General features: G+C 36.2%; 2 protein-coding genes and 2 pseudogenes across 7 annotated transcripts; 1 reads left to right on the top strand and 3 right to left on the bottom strand.

Annotated features, from left to right (window-relative positions):
- Positions 1 to 212: 212 nt before the first annotated feature.
- LOC107907773 (GDP-fucose transporter 1) lies at positions 213 to 1807 on the bottom strand. The gene is made up of 2 exons (XM_041075283.1): positions 1011 to 1807; positions 213 to 911 (listed from the first exon to the last, which is right to left on the bottom strand). The coding sequence occupies exons 1-2, from the start codon at positions 1804 to 1806 to the stop codon at positions 844 to 846; spliced, it is 864 nt and encodes a 287-aa protein (XP_040931217.1). The 5' UTR covers position 1807; the 3' UTR covers positions 213 to 843.
- Positions 1808 to 3003: 1196 nt separating this feature from the next.
- Positions 3004 to 5709, top strand: LOC107909229 (3-ketoacyl-CoA synthase 11-like; annotated as a pseudogene).
- LOC121204765 (serine-threonine kinase receptor-associated protein-like) lies at positions 5528 to 8518 on the bottom strand (annotated as a pseudogene).
- A 991-nt stretch (positions 8519 to 9509) lies between these two features.
- On the bottom strand, positions 9510 to 14856 carry LOC107909228 (potassium channel AKT1). 6 transcript variants are annotated; one of them, XM_041075279.1, is made up of 11 exons: positions 14535 to 14856; positions 13012 to 13160; positions 12870 to 12926; positions 12462 to 12781; positions 12147 to 12389; positions 11951 to 12049; positions 11810 to 11842; positions 11542 to 11727; positions 11267 to 11461; positions 11086 to 11161; positions 9510 to 10506 (listed from the first exon to the last, which is right to left on the bottom strand). In XM_041075279.1, the coding sequence occupies exons 1-11, from the start codon at positions 14723 to 14725 to the stop codon at positions 9659 to 9661; spliced, it is 2397 nt and encodes a 798-aa protein (XP_040931213.1). In that variant the 5' UTR covers positions 14726 to 14856; the 3' UTR covers positions 9510 to 9658. The 6 variants fall into 6 exon arrangements, with proteins under 6 accessions (XP_040931213.1, XP_040931212.1, XP_040931214.1 ...); XM_041075278.1 differs by having other exon boundaries at positions 12144 to 12389; positions 14535 to 14845; XM_041075280.1 differs by having other exon boundaries at positions 12144 to 12389; positions 12888 to 12926; positions 14535 to 14845.
- Between the last annotated feature and the right edge of the window lie 549 nt (positions 14857 to 15405).

The raw sequence follows: 15405 nt of genomic DNA, 5'->3' as shown, positions 1-15405 counted from the left end.
CAGTGACCGACTGCTGATAAAGAACGCCACCTGCCAATGTGAAAAGTAGGCAAACGAAGCCAATTGGAGTGGCAAACATTGATCATAACAATTCAGCAATGGGTTAATCTTTAAAGATGCACTGCAAATTGCTGAACAAAGCATCGGTGAATCATGTAAAGACTCGACCTTTTAGTGCTATCAAGCTGCCATCATGCTTATCTCGGTTCGTGTTATAATAATAAGCATGGTAAGTCCACAGTTCAAGCAATGACATGATGTATTTTTAGGCAGCAAAATACATACATGAACCAAAAACCATATACAGGATAATTGCAGACACTAGTACATAAAGCAACAAAGTCTGAACATGTTTTATATGTTCATCAATGCAATCAATTGGCTAAATTAGAATACCACACTGTCCTATCGTCTTGCTTTCGTTGTAATCACCGAAGTGCGTGGACTGATGCTGCCGGTTTCAGCCCCGTGACCGACTACTGATAAAGAACCCCACCTGCCGACGTGAAAAGTAGGAAAACCAAGCCAATTGGAGTTGCATACATTGATCATAACAGTTCAGCATCGGTGAATCTCGTAGAGACTCGACCTTTTTGTGCTATCGCACTGTAATCGTGCTTATCTCGATTCGAGTTATAATAACGCACATGGTAAGTCCACAGTTCAAGCAATGACATGATGTATTTTTAGGCAGTAAAATATTTATATAAGCCAAAAACCATATACATGAAATTGAAGACACTAATACATGAAGCAACAAAGGCTAGACATGTTCAATATGCTAAATAGCTAACAAAGTTCATCAATGGAATCAATAGCTAAATCGGAATACCGGATTCGGTCTTATCGTCGTGCCAGGACCGATGCTACTGGTTTCGGACTGGTAACGGATTGCTGATAAAGAACCCCACCTGCCAATGTGAAAAGGAGACAAACCAAGCCAATTGGAGTAGCATGTTTATCCCAAATCAATATATTGATCAAAACAGTAAGGAACTTATTAACCACACCGGTGACAGTAAATGCAGTAGCAGAGATTGCTTTCCTAGCTGCAAATCCAAAGAAACTAATAAGCAAACCAAATAAACAAGACAAACACACAGCAACAAACGCCACCAGTTCGAACCGATCCCGGCCGCCACTCACGGAGGCGAAAAGCTCACCGCATTCCCCTCTCAAAACCCAAAAATGGGGTGCTATCATCAACGACAATAAGTTATTGTAAAACACAAACCCCCAAGTATTCAACCCAAGGTTCATCACCATATGTTTAACGTAAACCATCTCGACAGTTATCGTCATCGAATAAACAAACGCCCATAAATACGCAACCAAAGTGAACCCCTTATCCGTCACGACGTACCCGACGGCGCCGCCTAAAATGATGAACAAAGACATGAATGTCAGTTTTTCCGGGTACGGTTGCTTTCTAAAGGCCTTATCGGCGACGGCGACCAAAAGGGGTGTTAAAGATCGGAACACAATGGATGTCTCGACATTGGCGTGGCGTAAAAGGTTGGTGTTAGCGAAGATAGCGAGGTAAAAAACAATGGCGGCAGGGAAGAATTTTTTGGCTATGGGGAATTTGAATGGATCATGGTGTAAAAGGTTGAATTTGGCTAAAACCCAAACACCCAATGATGAAGTTAAGTATTGTAATGCTGTTAATAAAGCTGGGTAATTGAATTTGGCAATGGCGAATTTGTTGATTACTGCGAGTAAGCTTGAGCAAAGTGCATAACCAGTTATTAAAGTGGTGGTGCCATAGTGTTGTTTATTGGGATTAAATCTAATAATTTCTGGCATTTTTTTGGTTTTTTTCTTTGATGATTTTGGAACATAATACATAAAAAAAAAAGAAGAGAGAGAGATAAGAATTAAACAAGAAAAAATCCTTTTTTTTCGAAGAAAACAAAACCCAAAAAAAGTTAAAAATCTATATATTTATTTTTTTATGTAAATTATTTTACTCTATATTTAAGTTACCTGAATGGTTGATGTATCGATTTGGACAAAGAATTGAATCGATTGGATTGAATTGTTTAGAATTGATTGAATTAGACTAAAATATCGATTTATATAGTTAATTGACGTAACTAATAGAATAACTCGACAATAATATACAGTACGGTACATGTGCCTCATGCAATTAACTAACGTGATTAATAGAATAATCCTACAATGACACATGTGCCTCATGCAATCATGCTGACATACACAGATAAGTTTTTCACGGTAGAAATAGATTATCAGGCTTTTTTTATCTAACATACGAAGACTAATTTACTCAATCTTTAGTAAGGGAGCAAATTGCACTCTAACCCCTTATAGAGGGACTCTATGATATTTTTATCTTTTTTTATATATTTACGTGATTAACATAAAAATATAACGACCATGCAAGCCATGCACGTTTGTTAACCCCGACCTGAGCTAGCAGCACGGACTAGACTACCGCCGATCACCGTCCAAATTCAAATTCTCCGTTCAATATCCCGACCGCCGCTTGCGTCAGTTTTCGACGACTTACCCCCCACATTTGAAGTCCCTTTCTATCTCTCTTTCTCCTCCTACAACGATATTTTTATAAAATGAAACTCCAAATTGTTCAACTACTGGAGCAAAGCATAGTATTGATCGGAGTTAGTTTCTCCACCATATTTTCCGGTGATCGAAAGGTTGATCGGAGAGTTTAAATAACATACCAGCAGCAAGCAAAGTTCATCGACGACCCAAATACCAAAAAGCTTGATTCAAAATTAGTATTTCATTTATTTAAACACTTTTTCTTTGTTGACAATTCAAATTCGAATATTCTAATTGTTCAAAAATGGCTGACCAAAAAGAATAACCAGAGCGTGGCCGGCATTATTATTATTATTATTTTCAAATTGGAAACGACATCGTTTTCAATGCTCTAGACGGCGCCCGCCTCTTTTTCGAAAAACGGGTCAATTTCCTCACTACTTTCGAGGTTCGTCGTCATTATCCATTTTCCCCTATTTTAGTAAAAAGCAGTTTTAGGGGTTTATATATATACAACACTCGATCGATTCATTTAAAAATTTTTAGTACTATCCATTGATCTCTCTTTTTTTCTCATATATTTAATCTTATTTTTGGAAATTTCCTCTCTGGTATTCTCGATCTCCGTGGCCGTGTTCTTGAATAGGGAGATTCAAGTGATCGTCTTAGGTTACCTTTCGGGGATTAAAGTGAGTTTTTTTTTAATCTTGGTTTTTTTGGATTAATCTCGAATTAATTGTTGTTTATGATTATGGTATGCATTCCCTACTGTTCAAATCTGATAAAAACTATGTAGAATTTATTAATTTGATGTGAAATTATGATTTGGGTTTGCAAAATTCTTGTTAAATTTCTTGAAGTGAAAGGGATTTTTTGAGGACAAAGATGAAGAAAAAGGATTAAATTTCATAATTTTCCTTTGGCTATGCATGTAATTTATCAATTTGAAGTTAGGTTTCATCTCAATATCGATATAGAATGTAGAATGTTTTCCATGGTATAATAATTAATTTAGTCCTCAAACATCTTATTAATTTAGCCTTGATTAATAAATTTAGCTCAGAAATGTGTAAATGTTGAGGTTAAATTTGTTGAAATTTTGTTTTTGGCTACTCTTTTTTAAAATTGACAAAGATTAAATTGTTTGATTCTTTTGAAACGGACCAATTTGCTCTTTACTGATATTGAGAGGGATTGGAGAGGTAATTTTACCCTTTTTAAGCTTTAAAATTTTTATCAATAGATTTGTGCTATTATTGTTGCTTTGAATGACTCTGCATGTTGCGGCTTGATATAATAGAATTGATTCAACTTATTGCAGGGGAAAAGATGGCTGAGACGAAACCGGAAAATCAACAACCGTTGCTCCGATCATCGACACGAAACCTACCCGATTTCAAGAAATCGGTTAAGCTAAAATATGTGAAGCTCGGTTACCATTATGTAGTTACTCATGGAATGTACCTATTCCTTTCTCCACTTGTCGTCGTAATCGCCGTGCAACTTTCGACGTTTTCCATCCAAGACCTTCATGATCTTTGGGAACATCTGCAGTACAATCTCATTTCAGTAATCATTTGTTCGATGCTTCTCGTTTTCTTATTGACCCTTTACTTTCTAACGCGCCCTCGCCCTGTTTACCTTGTTAATTTCTCTTGCTATAAACCGGATAAGGCTCGGATATGCACGAAAAAGATGTTTGTAGATCAGTCTCAAATGTCTGGTACATTTACGGAGGAGAATCTTTTGTTTCAACGTAAGATCCTCGAAAGGTCGGGGTTAGGGGAATCAACGTATCTTCCGGAGGCTGTCCTTAATATACCGCTAATCCTTCGATGAAGGAAGCTAGAAAAGAAGCAGAAGCTGTTATGTATGGTGCTATTGATGAGCTTTTGGCTAAAACTTTGGTAAACCCAAAAGATATCGGGATTTTGGTTGTGAATTGCAGCTTGTTTAATCCGACACCATCGTTGTCCGCCATGGTTATTAACCATTACAAGCTTCGAGGTAATATCCAAAGCTATAATTTAGGAGGAATGGGGTGTAGTGCTGGTTTGATTTCGATAGATCTTGCTAAAAATCTTCTTCAAGTTCATCCAAACACGTATGCATTGGTTATCAGTATGGAGAACATTACCTTGAACTGGTACTTTGGGAATGATCGTTCGAAGCTTGTTTCGAATTGCTTATTTAGGATGGGTGGGGCTGCGATATTACTCTCAAACAAAAGCTCCGATAGAAGAAGATCGAAATATCAATTGGTTCATACTGTTCGAACCCACAAGGGTGCAGATGATAAGTGCTTCGGGTGCGTTACACAGGAAGAAGACTTGACGGGACAGATCGGTGTTACGTTGTCAAAGGATCTCATGGGGGTTGCTGGTGATGCCTTAAAGACTAACATCACCACATTGGGGCCTCTAGTTCTTCCAATGTCCGAGCAGTTACTTTTCTTAGCTACATTGGTTGGAAAGAAGCTTTTCAAAATGAAGATCAAGCCATACATTCCAGATTTCAAGCTAGCTTTCGAGCATTTCTGCATTCACGCCGGTGGAAGAGCCGTTTTAGATGAACTGGAGAAGAATTTGCAGCTGTCTGAATGGCACATGGAACCATCGAGAATGACTCTTTACCGGTTTGGGAACACCTCTAGTAGTTCTCTATGGTACGAATTGGCTTACTCAGAAGCCAAAGGTCGGATTAAGAAAGGGGACCGAACATGGCAAATTGCATTTGGTTCCGGGTTTAAGTGTAACAGTGCAGTGTGGAAAGCTTTGAGGACGATAAATCCAGCAAAGGAGAAAAACCCATGGATGGATGAGATCCATAACTTCCCAGTCAATGTTCCAAGGGTCTCGACCATCTAAATCCCTGAATGATTCGCAACGATCACAGTGAAACTCTCATGTAATTCTAGATAACTTTGGAGATTCATACTTACATTTGCATGCCGGGATGGGTGGTCATTTCCACGTCAGGTGCGGTCGAAATACGCTTCGAATACAGATATTGTATATTTTTTATTCTATTGCTTAGAGATTATGCTATTCACATACAATGCAGAGATATACCATTTATGCACCAGATTCAAAACTATACGGAAAAAAAAAAGAAAGATCAATGTCCGATTCTATCTACATTAAGGAAAACTACACTTATGATAATATGGCTTGAAATTGGTCACCCTTGTTGCTCGGTCCGGGTTTCTTTCTCCTCTATTTTGCTCTCTCCTGCAATGCGTAATCCGTCCATTTTTCAAACTGATCCATTTGCTGCAAATGGTTCGGTGTCATTATGGGTCAAAGAGCCTGTGCCATATTCTAATGGTTCCATCCTCGGATCCTGAGGCATACGATTCCCCTTTCGGTGAGAATCGCACACAGTGTACCGGACCATGATGACCCTTGTTACAAGCTGCAGACCAGATGTAAAACCAGTGATTACAAGGAAGTACAGTCCAGTACACATTTATGTACGAGAACATACCTATCTCATCCCCGGATTGGAAATCAAAAACCCGAACCCACATATCTTCTCCTCCAGCAATGAATTTATTTCCATATATCGGTTCCAATGAAGCTGATTCAACAGTGCATGGCATGTTGTACCTCCTTACCAACCCAAAGCTGAAACAGAATATAATGATCAATGAAAGTAAATAGCCTAACACAAAAATCAGGCCAAAATCAGGCTTGAAAGTCTGAACTTACTGGTTTGCATCCCAGATATTAACTGTAGATCCATCCGCAGTCGTGATATATCGACCATCTTGACTCACTTCAGCACTGGTCACGGATGACTTGGTCTCTAGTGTTTTAACTATGTCACCACTCCTTACATCCCATAATCTGCCGAGAAATTCAGTAAACACAAGAGACGGACATAGATGCCAAAGAAAACAGAGACACGCATTAAGACAGTTATATACCCCGTAAGAAAATGCTATATAAATGAAGTACACAATGAATCAACAAGCCGGGAAACACCCAGACTGCTTCCTTTTCAACCATTCACACACATGAGAGGAATCAATGACAAAAACTGAAGTGAAATATGTGTTAATCGATACCTGACACCTCCCATATCAGTGCAAGAACTTAATATTGTCTGATCACTATGCATCCATGAAACAGTTCTGACTGAACCGGGTGATTTATCTACTTCTCTTGGAAGTGCATCGGGATGATTCAGATCATATACACGGAGGACTTTCTCGACTCCTCCGGTTAATAGAAGGTGAGTATCCTGTTACCAGATCCGAAAACATGGGTTATGATCGCCTTCTTGATGTCTCTTACTAGCTTTAAAATATCCCAAATTCCACATGGCTCCTAGGACTTACGTTAAACAAATAAAATACCATATATGCACACTCTCCTAATTTCCCTCGAGCAAAAGGAATGGAAGCACAGACTTTACCTCAGAAAATGCACAAGCTCGAACTATATGTTTGTGCTCGAACGAGTGCAATACGTCACCTGTTAGTGCATCCCATACTTTCCTGTATGAAAAGGCATACCTTTTCATCAAGAAACAGCAGATGAAACGATAGATAGCCAGGGTTTACGTATGGACAACATGTTCCTTCACAACATGCGGAAATAAACAAACAACTTTCCTAGTATGACGACATAATGCAAAAGAAAGGGATCGAAAAAGGAATCACGTACGCACTAAAGTCGGCAGAACCAGAAGCAGCACGTAAAGCGTTTGTATCCAAGCAAACACTCCAAACAGCACCCTTGTGTCCTTCAAACGTTCCTATACAATCTCCGGTTTCGCCGTTCCTCAGCATGGGATATGAATCTGAACCAGACCAAGTAAAGCCCCATTTTTAAAAGAATGAGACCAACATCAAAGTATACCTCCATAAAAAAAGGTGTATATAAGGTCTTAAGATTTATAACAAAACTAGGTTAAATTCTGGTAAAAGTCCCTATACTTTGCAAATGTTGTGGATTTAGTCCTTGTACTTTTCGAATTGATCAATTTTAATCTTGACTCAAACAGTAGTAGTAATTAAATTCGATCAATTAAAGTCAATTACTAGTCTTGTAATATGCGATTTAATCCATATTCTCCAACTGCATCATCCTAAATCCCTATACTTTTCAAATTTGGAAATTTCAATTTAAACACAAATAACATTTGTTTGTCCATTAAAGTAATATGGAGAAATAATAAATATGAAAAATTATTGCCGCATTAGATTTTGGAAATTGCGGAAATTAAACTAAAATTGATATAAGGATTAAATCCACAACTTTCATAAAGTACAAGGACCAATGGCAGAATTTAACTACAAAATTATTACCACCATTCACATACATAATAAAGGCTTATATATAATGGAACCAAATCAATCAAAAAAAGGACCAAACCTTACTGATTAATAAATAAATAAACAAGAAACCATATTTACACAAGAAGGAAAAATGATAGTTATTTATTACCTTTGCTGGCACTAACGAGAAAAAAACCATCTGGGGTAACAGGACTGTAAAAAAGATCAACAACGGGACGTGAATGGCCATGGCATAGAATTGGAACAGCTACCCTTTTCTTTTCCATTTTTTTTCTTTTTACTTAAAAAAAAAAGATCCCTTTTCTTTGATGATCTTTAAAAATAATTAAAATTCTACACAAAACCCAAACAGTAATAAAAGACAACTTAGGTTCTATTTCCTTTTTTTTCTTTCTTTTTTCTGGGTTTTCTTTGTGGGATTTGAATGTATAAAGAAAATGAAATGGCGGTAGTTTAAAACAGGTGGGAAAACGCTTTGATTTTAGTGGGAAAATAGGGATTTCTTTTTAATGGCGCGAATTCACACCTCCTAACCCTGGGCTCTGAGAAAGATTGATTATGGAGATGAAGTGGGAAAAATATGAAGAATTGAAGAAGAAACTATTTTCCTTTAATGGAGCTTTTTTTTTTTTTTTTTTGGAGTAAGGTGCTGTGGACATAGCTATGAAAATTCAAAGGGCTAGGCGCAAGAAGAAACCTGTAATCGATTCTCATTTATATACACTGAGCCGGGCCAAGACCCGGTTTTAAGAATTGGGTAAACTATAGAAAATGGGACTAAACTATTAGTAAGTTTATGTTTTTGACAGTTAACTTCAAAAAATTATAAATTAGTCATTAAACTATTCAAATGTTTTCATGCATGTCACTTTGCTGTTAAAATTGTTGTTGTACCAGCCTTTTTTATTTACACTATTTATACCAATCAAAAGCTATCATTCTCCTTCTCTTTTATAGTACAAGTTTTCTTTCATAAAATAGTTTTGAGCGTTAGGAATCTGTTAACTAAAATTCAAACAGTTTTTTTTTAAATCTTTGACATTGATGTCAAATCGACTTAAATCTAAAGTATTTTTTTACTCGTCGATGGGTACTGATCCATCGTACTCATCATTGAATTGTCGCTTGGAACTCGCTCACAAAAAAAAAAGACTTAATAACTCAGTGACCTAAATAACAACTTTCAAATAATTTAGTGACTTAGAGTTGAATGATTAAAATATAAACTTACTAATAATTTAGTATAATTTACCATAAATTCCTTATTAAGTTTACCAAAATTTTAATTATCAAAATATATTAATATTGATATAAAATTATTTTTAAACAAATGAACCAAGACATATTAAAAATATTAAACATAAGTCTGGCCCGAATTGGATCATGAACACTTCTGTCCAAAAAGTGTTTTCTTTTTTTTTTTTCATTTAATCAAAATACAACGGTTTCAAATTATCTCATATTATTACTCAACAGTAAGATTAATAACAGTTCAGTTCGTATCAATTTGGAAAACAAATTTGATTACTTTAGGTAAAACCCACCTATTTGAATCGGTTTTTAAATTTTTTTAAAAAATATTTAATGTTTTAAAATTATTTCACTAATTGAATATATAAAACATTTATTTTTATATTATAATAAATAAATATGCTAATTTAATTATAAATCAAAAATCAAACCAAACCAAATTTGAATCCATTCTCATGTTGGATTCCAAATAACATTAATTTTCAAAGTACATAGTTAACTTGAATAAGTATAAAATTTTGAAGATAAAATCCTATCCAAAACTCATGTTGGAGTCCAAATAACATTGATTTTTAGCTATTGGTGACCATCGTTGGTAACAAAAACAAGATGATCACCATCTCTAATAACATCAATATCATCAATTTCAACTCCTTCTTTGGTCACCACTTTAGCACCAAAAATCCCAAATTTTTTAGCACCAATTTCAATGAACTCCTTAAAGGTCCCTGGTAGAACAATAAGCTTTCCATGGACATGTCCGATCTCGGGGCAACTAATTACCACTCGAGCAGAAGTAACAATGGAATCAGTGACACCTTTGTTTCGATTAACCGAAAGCAGTAAACCTTTCTCCCCGTTGCGTGCGGCCGACATTATTCCAAATAGTGAGTTGTGGAAGTTATTAGTCCGACGTCTTGGACGGGATTGGCTACATGATCCATCGGAAGTATCAATAGGTGCAGGACGGATGACCGGCTCACTCGTAAACCTCCCGAGAAATTGTTTCTCCGGGACAAACATGGAAGATTGATCAGTTTTCGTTTCCAGCTCTTTGCTGGATTCAAATATGGCTTTTATTTCTTCATGCCCTTGTTGCTCAGCTAGCTCACTCGGTGTCCAATGATGAACGTCAGGCTTGTTGATGTCAGCGCCTTGTTCCACAAGGAACTTGACGATTTCGATGTTGCCTTCACAAACTGCAGCGTGAAGAGCAGTGTGACCGTTGTGACTCGGGCATGTGACGTCACCGCCGTAATAGATGATTTGTTTCAGCAAGGTTAAGTTGTTTTGTTCGGCGGCGGTGCAAGCGTAGTGACCGACATCTCCCGCATTGATGTTTGCCCCATTTTCTTTCAGCAGTTTGGCTACTTTATTATGGCCACCTAACAATGCTTCCCATAGTGGTACAATTCCTTCTGAATCTGTACAAATATGCTATCTCAAGTCAAAGATGAGTGTCGGATATTTGGAACATCATATACTCCCTCCCGACATACATAAACACATATATACAAACATACATGCATGCATGCATGCTTTTGGAGGGTTATTGGAGGATCATATCCCAGGAACCATACAAAGTCCATAAAAAACAAATGACATGCATACATGCATACATACATACATTGACAAAAGATGGAACACAATAACAGAAGGCAATAACATTAACAAGGGATCCATACAAAATCCAAATGACATACATAAACACATATATACATCCATGCATGCATGCATTTGGAGGGTTCTTGGAGAATCATATCCCGGGAACCATACAAAATCCATAAAAACCAAATGACATGCATGCATGCATTGACAAAAGATAAACACATTAACACAAGGGAATGACATTAACAAGGGAATCATACAAAATCCAAATGGCATACATAAACACATATATACATGCATGCTTTTGGAGGGTTCTTGGAGGATCATATCCCCAAACCCCGTATCCAAGTGTTAGACATGCATACTTCATAAAAAATGAAGAGTACGGAGAATACCTTTATAGTTAGGATCTGCACCATAATACAGTAAGAGAAGAATGCAATTCTCACTTCCTTTTGATGCAGCTATATGCTAATTTCATACAAAACAAACACAAAAAATGTTATAGAATAGCCACCACTGGCCTAAGAACTTAGGGTCCTAAATCGAATCAAAGAGTAAATAATTTTCACAAACCAGAGCTGTTCTTCCGTTGTTATCCGACTCATTAGGATCGAGCCCTCTTTTCAATAGCCGATGCAACAACGAGTCGTCTCTTCTTAGTGTGGCAAAGCAAAGATTGAGAGGTAAGTCCATTCTTCCTCGAGCTAGCATGTTCTCTGTCTCTTTTAAAATGCCTTGCATAATCGGATTGTCCGTGTCTTTCAAGTGCTGCACCAAGAAAGAACATTTCAAAATTCGGGTGATTTCGATGGATTATATCATTCATGATGTTATATCATTATGTATACCTGGAGGAGATTGTTCATGATTATTGTCCCATCTCCAACATTAGCTTGAATGATATTAAGGAATGTTGTTCGGTTTAGCCGTAGTAGTTGGCACAAGCGTTTTGTACGTACAGTAAAGAGCTGCGGCCTGTAGCAAAGTACACCTATCTCACCAAATATGTCACCTTCTTTTGCCTCTCCAACAACCTGAAAACGGGATGGTGTTCAATTCCCTTCTGCATTCGTGATTATTGACTGATAAGGCTAGTGCTTGATTGATATAACTTACCTGTTCAACTCCGTTTTTCAGAACCAATAGATCCTACAAAGTAAATACGAAACGTTAGGGACCATTTCGAGAGAAATTTAAAACAGAATCAGTTATCACGCAACAACCAAGATTTTGAACAAGAAATAATGGGTTTTTTACCACAGCACCGGTGACAAGGATGTAAAAGTCCGTAGGCGCTTCGTTCTGCAGGATAACGTCTTCTTTCGGAGGAAAATATTCAGCTTTCATCTCAGAGACCTTGAGACATTGATTAACAAAGATGTGTAAGGATTACAAATAACTAAAGAACAGAGTTTAGGACAAAAGTTTAGCATGTTCCTTGTGCGATTACCACCTGAAAAAGCAAGTCGGTAGAAACACCGCGAAACAAGAAGACGTTGTCCACGAGAGAGTAGAAAAGATAATGTGATATGCTCGACCGAATGGCTTTAGGAAGGGAATCGAGAGTCTCTTGCTGCTGCAGCCCTTCTGAATCAGTCCTGAACTTCAGACATAAATGTGCGAGCATCTGATCTTGTAGGCGGACAGGCAATTGGTTTCGAACAGAAAAACTCGAAGCAGCTTGAATGGTATCCCTCTAAACCAAGGAAAGATTAGCAAAGAAACTCAAAGCTAGTTGATTAGCGTAATAAGCAAGAAATTCACTCACAAATAGTCTAGTTCGGCTGGTTCGATGGACAACCAAGTTCGTCATGTTTCCGATCAAATATGCTATCAACCCAAGATTCAAGAGCATGTATAAAACGTCAAATGCCATCTCCCCTGTATTCACAGGATGAATATCACCATAGCCAACAGTAGTCAGTGTAGTGATAGACCAGTAAATTGATGTCACGTATCTACTCAACAAACTCTGTTCAGTGAAATTGTCTCCGAGTACTGCTCCAATCCATGTTCTTCCCAGATCATGATATTGTGCAGCAATAAGATAAATGAAGCATCGGCGCAATGAACGATAAATAGCGTAACCTACAAAAAAAACATCCCGAGTTTCATCAATGCTGTATTACTAACAAGGAATTGTAACATAGTCCCGTTTGTTTCTCGTTGTACTCACGCAACGAGTTTCGCGCACCTAACCCAAAAGTAGTTGTAGTTCTTGTCTTTCTCCAATCTGTTGAAAGCAAACAGCAAGTGACGATGCCGAATAAGAGGAGGCAAAATATACATGTTTCAACAATTATCCAACACTCATGTACCTCGAAAACATGGCACTAACTCTGCGGAGACGCCAAAGGCGAAGCATGTTGAATAAGCCATATGAACATAATGGCTTAGGGGAGATCTTCCGAGCAAGTTCGGATGGTATTGAGGATATAATGTCAAAAAGCAACCAGGACCTACCATACTTCCAAGCAATCTTCTTAGGATCATCAATAAATAAATAGGTAGCTTTATCAAGGTATGCAACAAAGAAGGTAAGAATGATATCCAAGGCAAAGAATCAATTAACAACGTTAATGATATCCAAGGCAAAGAATCAATTAACAACGTTATCAGTAACCGAAAGTATCGGCCGCGGTTTATGAAGGAACCCGAACTCAAACGGCGACACCCAAGCAGTGTAAACAACTAGAATAACTAGAAAAGTCTGCCATATCCTACAAGAACCAATTTAAATTGTATAAATTTCAGTCACCATTTATTCCTTTTTATGCACTATCAAGTCCCATAGGAACCAACCCCTAAGATTCTTAGGTCTTCTTTAACCTTTAGAATTGCTTTAGTACTAATTGAGACATTTCATCAAACACCTTGTAACAAGAATCAAAAGGACACCATTGAAACACTCACTTTTTTTTAATACTATAAAAACCAAACATTCAAACAACATGCAATGAACAAAATAATACACTTTAAACAACAAAAAGTAATTGTTTTAATATTTTGGTGTAGAAACAATAAAGCTCTATTCACTACATAATCAACCTTAAGATCTTAAACTTTTAGAAGCATTAATGGGGTGTAAAAGAACAAATTAACACAAGACTATGAAAGTAAAACCAATAATATTCAACAATCTAGCTCAAGTAGTACCATAATTCACTTGAGAACCTTTAATAATAAAGGTTTTGAGATCAAACCTTAACATCTAGGTCAAGTAGTACCATATTCCACTCCGAGATCTTTTATATACTAGAGGCCTTGAGTTCAAACCTTATCACATATACTAGTTTATGTTAATATCAAACTTATTGATGTACCTCTAGATCATATAAACTTCTAGAGCTATCGACAGAGCCAAATCACATCAACAATTATCAATCATATAATCATAATCTTTACTAATAACATCAAAATATTAATTAGAATAGAGATTTTGGGAAAGAATGCATTTAAGAGTAATAAATAAAAGTAAAAGTTACCAAATTTGTAACAAAGATGTTAACTTTTGTAATCAAGTATGCCATTAATGCAAAATCTCTCCAACAAAATTCGAAACCAATGCTTTCATTTATCTTTTTTTTCTTGGAATAAGCAATGTTTTCACGAGATTCAATGTCGTGATTTTCCCAATAGGAATTTATTATACACATTCATGACCACCATGATCACCCAGTAGTAAAATACTTTAAAGTCAGCATTAAAACAAAAGTAAAAAAAACAAAAAACAAAAAAACAGAGCTGAAAAACAATCAAACGAAGTATTCCACCATTAAAACAACAACAAACAAACAAAACAAAATCCTGTTTCTGTTTTTGTTTTGTTTTGTTTCAATACCGGTAACGACGATCATAAGGAGAAACAATGAATCTTCTAAGCTTAACCCTACGATTACTTCGTGCACCAAGTGAAGGGAGTATCCCGGTGGATGAACTGTAATGGCTACTTTCCTTTGGTTCTACCTCTTCTTCTTGTTGTCCACACACTGATGATACTCGAAACATGCCTTTGTTTCTCAGATTATCCATATGAGCAAAAACAAAAGAGCTTGAAACCCTTTTATATATTTGTGGGCGTTGTGTTGTCTTCTCTTACTTGAAAACCATGTTGTGTCAGTGTTAGCTGGTTCTCGTTTTGGTGTTTCACTTCATCTTACTCTCCTACTAGACGTCTACTTCTAGTAGTAATACTAATAAGAAGATCCAATCAACTTTTTTTATATTATTTATTACACTTTTATTAATTTTTTTAGGAAGTTTTTAACAATTTTTTATAAAAATATAATTCTTCTCAAGGATTATTATATAATAATTTTTAAAACAATTTTTCATATAAAATATTTATATTTATATAATAAAAATTTAAAATTGATCATAATTAAACAAAAATAAATTTATTTTAATTAGATTAGCCGTGATCGGAAATTTATAAATTTATAAATTTATATTATTAGGGTTTTTTTATATTTTCAAGCCAAATTCATGTATGTTATTAATATTATATATAGTTATCTAAGTTTGGCACCACCTGAAATATTAGTTTCAAGTTGGGTCCAAATCAGTTCATATTAATAAATGGCTCATCCGTGCTCATTTAAGTCTATCTATATTAGTCGATTGAGGTTTAATTCGATTAGCATTGATATTGTTGTTAGTGTAGGAGGACATGAGTTCGAGCGCACTCAAACATGTTTATCCTCCTATTTAAA

Source organism: Gossypium hirsutum, chromosome A08 (assembly GCF_007990345.1).
Source record: "Gossypium hirsutum isolate 1008001.06 chromosome A08, Gossypium_hirsutum_v2.1, whole genome shotgun sequence".
Taxonomy (NCBI): domain Eukaryota; kingdom Viridiplantae; phylum Streptophyta; class Magnoliopsida; order Malvales; family Malvaceae; genus Gossypium; species Gossypium hirsutum.
This window is presented reverse-complemented; position numbering and strand designations above follow the sequence as displayed.

What these genes read in the sequence shown, in the direction of transcription:
- LOC107907773 (XM_041075283.1), bottom strand. Translation starts at nt 1,806, where the DNA reads ATGCCAGAAATTATTAGATTTAATCCCAATAAACAACACTATGGCACC. An exon ending in TACTGCATTTACTGTCACCG is followed by an intron (nt 912 to 1,010) that starts GTGTGGTTAATA and finishes TCACATTGGCAG; the next exon opens with GTGGGGTTCTTTATCAGCAA.
- LOC107909228 (XM_041075278.1), bottom strand. Translation starts at nt 14,725, where the DNA reads ATGGATAATCTGAGAAACAAAGGCATGTTTCGAGTATCATCAGTGTGT. An exon ending in TGAAAAACGGAGTTGAACAG is followed by an intron (nt 11,728 to 11,809) that starts GTAAGTTATATC and finishes TCCCGTTTTCAG; the next exon opens with GTTGTTGGAGAGGCAAAAGA. An exon ending in TCATGAACAATCTCCTCCAG is followed by an intron (nt 11,462 to 11,541) that starts GTATACATAATG and finishes TTCTTGGTGCAG; the next exon opens with CACTTGAAAGACACGGACAA.